Source organism: Sinocyclocheilus anshuiensis, unplaced genomic scaffold, assembly GCF_001515605.1.
Source record: "Sinocyclocheilus anshuiensis isolate Anshui unplaced genomic scaffold, SAMN03320099.WGS_v1.1 scaffold166, whole genome shotgun sequence".
Classification (NCBI taxonomy): domain Eukaryota; kingdom Metazoa; phylum Chordata; class Actinopteri; order Cypriniformes; family Cyprinidae; genus Sinocyclocheilus; species Sinocyclocheilus anshuiensis.
The window spans coordinates 209,175-220,211 of NW_015546050.1; the positions used below are offsets into that span (position 1 = coordinate 209,175).

General features: G+C 40.4%; 1 protein-coding gene across 1 annotated transcript in view; it reads left to right on the plus strand.

The window, feature by feature from the left end:
• Positions 1–1,036, plus strand: part of fbxo28 (F-box protein 28) — an 11,267-nt gene extending 10,231 nt beyond the window's left edge. The window contains exon 5 of the mRNA XM_016500317.1: positions 525–1,036. Coding sequence (XP_016355803.1) covers positions 525–964 — 440 coding nt within the window. The 3' untranslated portion in view covers positions 965–1,036. The remainder of the gene's footprint in view (positions 1–524) is intronic.
• The last annotated feature ends 10,001 nt before the right edge of the window (positions 1,037–11,037 follow it).

Genomic DNA, 11,037 nt, shown 5'->3' on the forward strand with positions numbered 1-11,037 from the left:
AACCTGGTACCGTAACGTTTTCATTTTTTTAGTACCGACTTGGTACCGAAATACCGGGTCTTTTGACAACACTAGTAGCCTAAATAAATCAATAAATCCACTGCTCTCTTGTCTCCTCTGAGGCTGGGACTCTAAATAGTGTTCTGTGCTCGTCTGTGCAGTAAAAGGCAGAACAGTTAGCATGTTTTGCTCAAACCTTCGCCATGGCATTAGACACCGTTGTCGCTTGCGAAATCATAATGACGGCAACGTGGGCAGAAACTTATAGATTAAGGGGCGGTAATATTATGAGATCCCTTTGCCACGTCACCAAGGGAGCGAAATCAGACGCGCTCGTTTTCTCAGACGCTTGCAGAAAAAGGCTTCCCGAAACAAAGTTACTGGGTAAATCTTTTTCACGTTTCCTTGGTTGGTAGATGCACTGGGGACCTGATTATAGCACTTAAAACCTGGAAAAGTCAGATTTTCATGATATGTCACCTTTAAATCGCTGCTGTTTTAAATCTTATGGCTCTGTCTTGCAGTGGCCGGTCCCTCTACCTCTCTGACCACCATGTCCCTGTTGGCCAAAAACACTCCGTCTCGCTCCGAGATGACGAAGGTGCAGCAGCAGGTGAAGGTGAACGGCGCGTCGATGACGGCGCTGCGGCGCGAGATGCAGGAGGTGCGGGTCAAGCAGCTGGAGCAGCAGAAGCAGCTGCAGGATCAGGAGCAGAAGCAGCTGGAGCAGTCGCAGGTGATCGGAGAGCAGAACGCCCGGCTGGCCGAGCTGGAGCACAAGCTCAGGGAACTGATGGACAGCGCTGCGGTGGCCTCCAGCTCCTCCTCCACCCCTGCGGCGTCCTCCTCCTCCTCTGCCACCATGAGCCCAGCAGCCGAGGGCGAGAGCGGCCTGTGTCTCAAACGCCCCCGCAAGTGCTCGGACCTCCCGCGTCACTCCAAACGCCTGCGTAGCAAGAAATAGAGGGACGTTTCTCTGTATCATTTCTTATTTTTTTTTTATTTTTTATTTTTTTAAAGGGATAGTTCACCCAAAAATGAAAATTCTGTCATTAATTACTCAACCCTCAGGTCTCAGGTCACCCGTAAGACCTTCGTTCATCTTCGGAACATGTTTTATTTTTTGTTTTCTTTGCGCACAAAAAGTATTTTTTTAATAAAATTAAGGTTGAACCACTGATGTCACATTGACTATTTTAAAGATGTCCTTACTAACTTTCTGGGTCTTGAACGTGTCAGTTGTGTTGCTGTCTATGAAGGGTCACAAAGCTCTCGCATTTCATCAAAAATATCTTAACTTGTGTTCCGAAGATGAACAAAGGTCTTACGGGTTTGGAACCTGCGGCGTCCTCCTCCTCCTCTGCCACCATGAGCCCAGCAGCCGAGGGCGAGAGCGGCCTGTGTCTCAAACGCCCCCGCAAGTGCTCGGACCTCCCGCGTCACTCCAAACGCCTGCGTAGCAAGAAATAGAGGGACGTTTCTCTGTATCATTTCTTATTTTTTTTTTATTTTTTATTTTTTTAAAGGGATAGTTCACCCAAAAATGAAAATTCTGTCATTAATTACTCGCCCTCGTGTCGTTCCAAACCCGTAAGACCTTCGTGCATCTTCGGAACACAAATTAAGATATTTTTGATGAAATTCGAGAGCTTTCTGACCCTCCAAAGACAGCAACGCAACTGAAATGTTCAAAGACCCAGAAACGTAGCAAGGACGTCAGTAAAATAGTGACATCAGGGGTTCAACCGTAATTTTATGAAGCTATGAGAATACTTTTTTTGCGCAAAGGAAACAAAAATATCTTTATTTAACTATTCTTCCCAATTCTTCAGTTCTGATTCTTACGTTATCAAGCGCATGCGTTGTTTACATGAAGTGGAAGCAAGTGCATGCGTCGTGATACTCTCAACAATGGTGGTACGCCATAGCAGACGGGATGAGAAGAATTGTTGAATAAAGTTGTTATTTTTGTTTTCTTTTGCACACAAAAAGTATTCTCGTATCCTCGTAAAATTACGGTTGAACCCCTGATGTCACATGGACTATTTTACCAATTTCCTTGCTATGTTTCTGGGTCTGGGAACATTACAGTTGTGTTGCTGTCTATGGGAGGGTCAGAGAGCTCTCGGATTTCATCAAAAATATCTTAATCTGTGTTCCGAAGATGAACGAAGGTCTTACGGGTTTGGAACGACATGAGGGTGAGTAATTAATGACAGAATTTTTATTTTTGGGTGAACTATCCCTTTAAGTTTTCTTTTGCTTCCTTAAAGTGATACCATTTTTTCCACTTATGTCAAATGACGATGCGAGTATCGCACAGAGTTGGTGGGAAATTGAAATCGAGAGGGGAATCTTTTTGTTTTATCAGTTGTCGGCACGTCCCTCATATCAGACACGTATTACACTAATATGCTTGAGCCCCGTCGCTTGGAAACTTCTGTTTCTAAAGGTTTGGCATCTGCCTTGAGCAACGTTTGCCTTTAATGTTTACCCCACCTTCATGCCAGTGAGCTCTTGATTGCCCGAGGAAACATTGCAAAGAAGCTTTAGTCAATCAAACACAAGACGAACGCTTGCAAGGAAAACATGAACAGAGATGATGGTTCTGCAGTGTGGAAACGTAGCTTCTTTGGCGCGCCGCAGTAGTTTCGACCATAAGTCGGTTCGATTGTGTACGAAGTTTTCAAGTTAAGACTTAGATCCCCTTCTTGAAATGGAGAGCATGAGGTGTTCGACACCTGCCTACTAAGTTATATCGTTATGTAAATGGTAAATATCAGCTTTGTTCTATGTTTTAAGAGTGAAATGTTTCATCTGAGATGTGCCTCGACGGTATGAGCAAGTCAGTGGTCTTGCAGACGTCTGCAGCTGTAGCATACATGATTATATTGTTCGTCTAAAGATCGTCCATCACTGAGGATAGTGTCTTGTAGGTGTTAATGCCATGTTGTACCTGCCACTGTTTGTAGGTGTATAATTTACTGCAAATAGATCCGTGTCAGTGCAATAAAATTTGTGGAAAGCCTTGTTACTAGGAAAGTACATCATTGACATTCTAGTTCGTTTTTGCCCATAAAGGCACGTTTTTAGTCATTTGACACTGTAACGTAATTGTCATTCCAGCTGCGCAATTATGTAGGAAAGATTCCATTTGCTTCTGAAGCGCAGTATCGCCTTGACTTCATAATTCATCTGCTCAAACCAGAGAGATCAGTTCTTCACAGTCCAGATGATAATCCTGTGCTGCATGAACTGTAATGGTGAATAGATTGAGCATGTAGCAAATGAGGGGTAGAAATATCAGTGAAGAATTTAATGTTTTTTTCCTTTACATTGTTGTGTATCAGCATGTTTTTTCACATCAGCGTTTCATTCAAGAGTTGCTACCAGTCCCATTGTTGGTGTACTGTCAATACTTTTTGCAGTTGTGAATACAAATGTGTTGACTTAAGCCCCTCCCCCTTTAATCGGTAATGTTAAAGTGTCCTTTTGGTTGAATGACCAAAACTATTTGAATACTGGATAAAAAAAATAAAAGGTTTTGCAAAGAAAGCCATTTGGCCTGATGCCGCAAAAGAGTATATTGTGTCTCGAGGAGAAGCTTAAATGGTAATCCCAAAACTCTGTAACGTAACATTAAGTTTTTCTCCTTAATTTTTACTTTTTTTTCCTCCTTAGATTTGTACAGTCCCATGCAATTTGAAACTACCAATCCGCTGTCCAGTTTCTTACCAAAAATTATGCATGTAGTTCCAAGAACAACAACAAAAAGCTAACTTCCTTAAGTAGGGTTACGTAAGCTGAAACCATTTTTTTATTTACTGTACATTTACTACAGGTACAGTTGCTCTGGAACAAGGGCCTTACATGAGTATTTTCTATATCTTAACCCGTTTGAGCTTCTTTTTTAGTAGGCTGCCAACATGAAACTTGTCTCATAGTTCACGAAGAAGCCTTTTTTGTGCAAGTTCATTTTCACCTAAGAAAGGTGATTGTGAGATAACATAAAAAAAGAAATAGTCACATTGTTGTGAGATGTAAAGTCTCAATTGCAGGATATAAAGCTGTAATTACAAGAAATAGTTGTAATTGCAAGATCTGAAGTCACGTTACGAGAAGCAAAGACACATTGTGCAAGTTAAAATAATGTTATTGTCAGGTCGGCTCATTTAAGACTCAGATCACGTACAGACAATATAGAAACTGTTGTGAATAGCAGCACTGAATGCAGCACACACGCTGCTCCAACACAATCTCCGCTTATCTACTGCAAGTTCACTGTAGTTTTTCAGTACGGTGCCCACTCCTCTCATTGAAAATGATTACTTTCTTAGCGGGTAACTTTTTTTCCAATGTTGCAGTCTGGCCACCGCATCGCCTCACTTGCCAAGTTAAACAAAACAAATGCAATCAAATGTGCCCAGTTTTTAATTTATTGTAAAACGAAGTATGGTCATGCATGATTTGTGTGAGATAACAAAAAAAGAAATAGTCACATTGTTGTGAGATATAAAGTCTCAATTGCAGGATATAAAGCTGTAATTACAAGAAATAGTTGTAATTGCAAGATCTGAAGTCACGTTACGAGAAGCAAAGACACATTGTGCAAGTTAAAATAATGTTATTGTCAGGTCGGCTCATTTAAGACTCAGATCACGTACAGACAATATAGAAACTGTTGTGAATAGCAGCACTGAATGCAGCACACACGCTGCTCCAACACAATCTCCGCTTATCTACTGCAAGTTCACTGTAGTTTTTCAGTACGGTGCCCACTCCTCTCATTGAAAATGATTACTTTCTTAGCGGGTAACTTTTTTTCCAATGTTGCAGTCTGGCCACCGCATCGCCTCACTTGCCAAGTTAAACAAAACAAATGCAATCAAATGTGCCCAGTTTTTAATTTATTGTAAAACGAAGTATGGTCATGCATGATTTGTGAATTCTTTACAAGATTCTTACCTTTCAACCATCTAAACATCCTATGCCATGAATGGGCAACTCCGGGGAGCCACTGTCCTGCAAAGATTAGCTCCATCCCCAATTTAACCCTGGAGTTGCCCATTCCTGTCTTATGCTATTGAACTATGATATTTCATTCAAGTTGTACAACAGACACTAGTTCATATAATATGTGTCATACATATAGTGAGTGGTTATGGGTTGTGATAGGCCACCACAGGATCTAGGCTGCTTTTTTAGTCCAACATGAAAGAAGGCATCTACGAGAGCTATATCTTAAATTACATACTTCGACATATTGTTTGGTTTGCATCCATTGCTGCAATGGTGGAGGTTAGTTATTCTGTCAAAGAATGTAACCATTGAAACCGTCTGTGTAGTGTTTCTGTGGGTTGGTATAAATCGTGGCTCTGTAAATGCTGCTGGATCATCTAAGTGGTATGAGAGAAGATGTGATGTTCTTTGAAATGTCCCAGCAGACCCAGAATGTTGACTCCAGTGTAATGATGGAGTAAGCCACCCGCTGTAAAGATGGAGAACAGCCTCATCACTTGAGTTCTTTTGGTGCCACTTCCATTGCCCAAGTTTCTCTCTTCTGAAAACTTTATGCAACAAATGCTTGAAAGGTGAATGCCCCCAAAGGGAATGATTTCAAATGCAGCATGAATATGTTTTCGGTTTGGGTGCGTGAAGCCTGGTTTTGTGTCACTGTCATGTGCTCTTGAGACAGGATATTTCAAAGCAGATCATGTGTGAGTCAACCCCGTTTCCCTTGATATTGTGGCACAGACCACAAAATTGACCCAACCCTATTGAATCCTACACAGAATATTCTGCTTTAAAGCGATATGGAGGAGATCAAACTGTTAGGCAGCTTTAGGGTTATTAATGGCCCTTGGGCCCGTTCTTCGTACCTCGCTTAATACATCTGAGATGATGCCAGATCTTCTAATCGTGATGACTGATCTCTGGCTAATTTGGTTCTTCAGACGAATTTGTGGATTTGATTTAAAATATCTGGATTAAGTCGTCTAAGATTACGGCGTGTTCCCCGTAAAGGGCAGATGTATCGATACTCGAAACCACGATCAGCAGTGCAGCGATTGGCTGGTGGCAAGACAGCAACGTAATCACATCATATCATTAAAAAGGACACCTGACAAAAAAATGACAAATTTCTGGACCTTTATAAGGAAACAGCCAAGTGAACAAAACTACATAAATGTTATAATAGATAAATGAAATGTGCACTGTTTTTATTTTTTACATGATTCCCAATTATTTATATTCACGATTTCTAGTATTTGTACAGACTTTACATTTTTATTGCAATGCTGTAATTAGCAATTCATGTAATTTTATCTTTGAACAGATTTGTTACGTGACCGCATTAATTAAACTTTCTTAAGGGTCAAGATCATGTTATCTGCATCTCCTGCGCTCCATCAAGCCACTCCCATAATATCTGCCAGCACTCAAATTAATGCATGACTCAGATTAACTGTACAGCATGTAAGACTCCAATACGATTATAAAGTAATTATTTTATCACAAATAAATCTTTCAATGAGTAAAACTGGCTGTGTCTGTAGTATTATAGACTACACAACATTATATTATTTTTTAAATTACTGTCCCTGGATCAGTAGGGTACTCTTCTAATAGAGTAGCAGTGGCTGGGACAGATTTTAAATATCAATTCCACTTAAAAAGATGCAATCTAATCCTGTTTACATGAAATAAGCTGCTCCCGAGCAGGTTTAAGCTTACGGACCTGTTGCTATGACAGCAACTCTGGGATGAGCTTCGAAGAACCAAACAATCCGAGATCACGCCAAATCATCAACAATCAAATCCAGCTGACTGAGTTAGTGACGTACGAAGAACGGGCCCCTGAAAAGAAGAAGAGGAGATAACACTGTTGCCATGCACCAACATTAGTTTTTCTACACATCATCATTATTACTAAAACTCAGGGTTTTACTCTAGTAACATGAACTGGTATTATTACAGAAATTTAAATCAAAGAGGAAATTTATAAAACTGCATTTTTATTGCTACTGTGTTTGTCAGGCCTTGACTTGAACTAAAGGTTACTGGCTATTTAAAAACTGGGGACAGGCTCATGTACTGCCCTGATATATTTAAATCAGAAATGGGTCAACACATCAAAGAAAACTGTTCATCAAGCCACTTCGTGGGGACTTTAATATTCCCTCCAACATCCCTAGTATCTCCCCAAATATCTCACCCACTGTGCCAACTGTCCAGGTAACTGAGAGATGAGTGTTATGACCCACCTTATGTTTTAGAGCTGGAACTAGACCTACATCGGGCTTCAGCAGTGAGAGATTCTGAAGCTTCTGAATTCTTTTCTGACGCGGTGAAAAGAATCAGGACCTCTTTGAGGACCTCTTTCAACTTTCAGATTAGGCAATTATTACAGAAGAGAAAATGGTCACATATAACCTCTTCACTAATGACTCAAGTTTTCCATTTCTCAGTTTATATACGTTTCATCCTGTTTTGATTACATAAAAGTTGTGATCCATACTCCTTATGAGCAGTCGTTACAGAAGAACAACCAACAACTGGATATAGCGGCTGTTCAGCTAATCCTCCTCAAGCAGAACAATTGTTCTCTCGTGGACCACATCAGTGAGTTTTTACAACTAGTTAACTTGGTGCATTTTGATGACGATGCCCTAATTTAATTTTTACAGGCTTAAATGAGCTGTTTAATTTGTTGCTGCCAAAGGAAAGGTCCCCGAGGGATGATTTGTCATTACCTGGATTAGGTTGTGCTATTAGCATTCACCGTGGGTGAAGTGAAAGAGTGTTGCTGCACCCCCTGCGATCCCGCCAGAGTTTGCTCCAGCCCTGGAACTCTTAGTCATTGCATGCCACCCTGTCCATCCCTGAGCCGTAGCCCTGTCAGTCCTGGAGACAGTGGTCGCTGCCCTATCCATTTAGGAACTACAGTAGTCAACATTTGAAGTGGATCAAAACCTTTCAACAAAGTTGTCCTAAAACTAAAATTCATTCTTGTCTTAGGACAACTTTGATGAACTTTTTTGATCCACTTCAAATGTTGACTACTGTAGTTCCTGACCTTGTACTCACCCCTAGAGCCCTGCCTGAGGTAGATACAGCTGTCCTTATCCCAGACATTATTGACTCCCTGGTTCCATCCAGGAGCCTAGCCCTTTCTTTTCCACTGCTTCTGCCTGATATGAAAGACTCCCTGGTTCTTGCCCAGGACCCTAGCCCATCCTCTTCAGATTGTTCCATCCAGCACTTTGGCTCCATCTGAGGTCTTTGTTCGTCTTCCTCCAGTTCAGTTCCTGTTTTCCTGGGTTCTCATCACCCTCCTACTCTGCCAGGTTACCAAGGACCTCCGGCTTCTCCAGTTCGATCCCACAAGAACCACTGCAGTCCCTCGGTCTTCTGATCCCCTGACTTCGCATTGGTCCTCTGGCTCTACTTTGGTCCTCTGTTCCTCCGGCTCTGCCTTGGTCTCCAGTTTATTTTCTTCTGCCTCAGTCTTCCAACCCCTTGGCTCCGCTTGGGTCATCCTTTCCTACAGCCCTCCAGCTCCATCCTGATATAATGTTCCTCTTGGTTTTCACTTCCATGAAGTGGGTATCTGTTCCCCTTTTGTAGGCCTGGCCTTCCTCCCACTGTTACACTTAGAAAGTATTGTTATCAGCCAGGGATGAGTGTGTCAAAGTAATGTCTATATGGCAGTAATGTACAGTTAGGGGTGTCCCCAACTAAGGATTTTCACAGTCGAATCGGAATTTTTTTAATCTTGCCGATATTCGACTGATAGTCAAATCATATGTTTTGGGGGCAGGGCAAAATACATTTCCAAGAGTCAAGTCAGACATTCCACAGTCATAATTACATTAACACACAGGGAATATGTGTAATGGACGCCTCACAGATACAAACGGGGTAAATAATGTTTTATGTTTTGATTAAAAGATAGTTAACATTAAACCTCAGCAAAACCCTAAGCATTCACAACATTTTTTACAATAGTGCTCTCATTATAACGTCGTATGTATATGACAGTAGTTATTAATGTTCTGCATTTCTGTTTTGAGCTGCACGCGCTGAAGATGACCAGTAGAATGAAGCATTTGATAGCAGGTTTTTAATCAATGGGATTTAACTCATCATTTATCTCATATAGAATACGCTTAGTTATTTATACAACATAACGTTAATATTACGACTTATAGGCTATCTGCACAAAATGCCCCGAATGCACATGAACGTATCTGTGCTGCTCTGAATGAACTCCTTTTGTGGACGTGTTCTTCACACAACAACGTGCAGAAACACGGCAACTAAACTCTAAAAATTCACAGCGTTTTATTATAATAGTGTTCTCATTATAATTGTTATGTATATGATAGTCCCAGTCATAGTTATTAATATTATGCATTGTTGTTTGTCCTGCTCGCGCTGAAGAGATAATCACTGTAGTACTACAATGAAGCACTTTACTGCAGCGCAACTCAATCAGATGCATTTTATACGAGATAAATAATATATACATGATATATATAAACTGGCTGAAATGTTTTGAAATCACTTGTACCCTACCTGATCGAAAAAAGAATGTGTCAGTTTGAGTGTTGCTAAAGATTTAAATTGCTGCCGCCAAGATGCTCCTCTGTCTGTCACGGATTATAGAAAGTGAAACTTAAATCTATAGGGGTGGTTGGATTTATTCACACGTTAAAATGTTTATTTTCAGATTCTTATTTACAGCATTATTTTAATAGGCTGTATATTAACTTATTGGGTGAAAACCAGTAGTTCTATGTGAAATCAGACATTTGTGCACCCCCATATAGCCAAAATGGCATGATCATAACACCCCACGAATATTCGACTGTGAGATTGGTAGTGAAATCAGGCTCCCCCTATCGAATCTTTGACTATTTGGGGACACCCCTATGTACAGTTATAACATAATACATATTATGTGCTTGGTTAACGTCATATTCAGTTAAGCAGACACAATGAATGTGTTAGGAAACAATTACAACTGGTTCTCATAATGATTACAACATAAGGATTGTATGACAATATAATTATAATATTTAACAGTTTTGTATGTTGATCCAAAGTTGGTGTCATCTGAAGTCTTCGCAAGTGTCTTTGTCATCGGAAATCTTCAGCTGGATCCAAACTGGAGCAGGCACAATCTGCAGTTACTTCAGTATGTGTATTCTGAAGTAGAAACTGGAAAGCAAAAGGGAAAGAATTAGTTTTTTTTTTTCCAATTGCTAAAATCCATTTGTCCAACCTGTAGTCACATTTTCAAAACTCTAAACACAATTAGCGCAATCTCTGTCTATTGTGACCATACCATTAACACAATTCATGTTGTTTTCACACAATATACAGTCATTTGACCCTTCGCAAAGACCCGTCCCCCTTAGTTACTATTGGTACGTCCGACAAGCTCTCACACCACACATAATGTTCTCATGCAGTGAAAAATGCATCGCGGAGCATAGAGGACACTGACAATGCACCAACAGACAAGACAGAGCAAGTTACTTTTGGTATGAAACATCTTTCTAGTCTCATCTTTCTAATTTTGTCATTTTTCAAGAAAATCGAACAATAGATTTGTAGACTGAGGTTGCAGGTTCGCACACTCATTTAGAAGTTATATCAGTGCTCACAATGGGCCGGTACGCAGTTCTTCTAAAATTTTATCTTTTGCGTACCGCCACTTTTTCTTGCATACCAGCATTTCTCACATGTTGCCAATACTTTTCTACTCCGAGTGAAAGCATCAGCATCACTGTCCGTGTTCAGCGAAAGCCCTGTCTCCAGGGTATGAAAGTGCGTTTTTTGGTGATTTCAATTGAAATTAGCTGACTGTCTGTTATGGAGCTACTCTTTTTATGCATACTATAATGTGATGAGGCTAATATCAGATTATATTATATTATTAAAAAATATAATAAATAATACATATTATAATACCCCCCCCCCCATATATATATATATATATATATATATATATATGCATCACACAAGAGA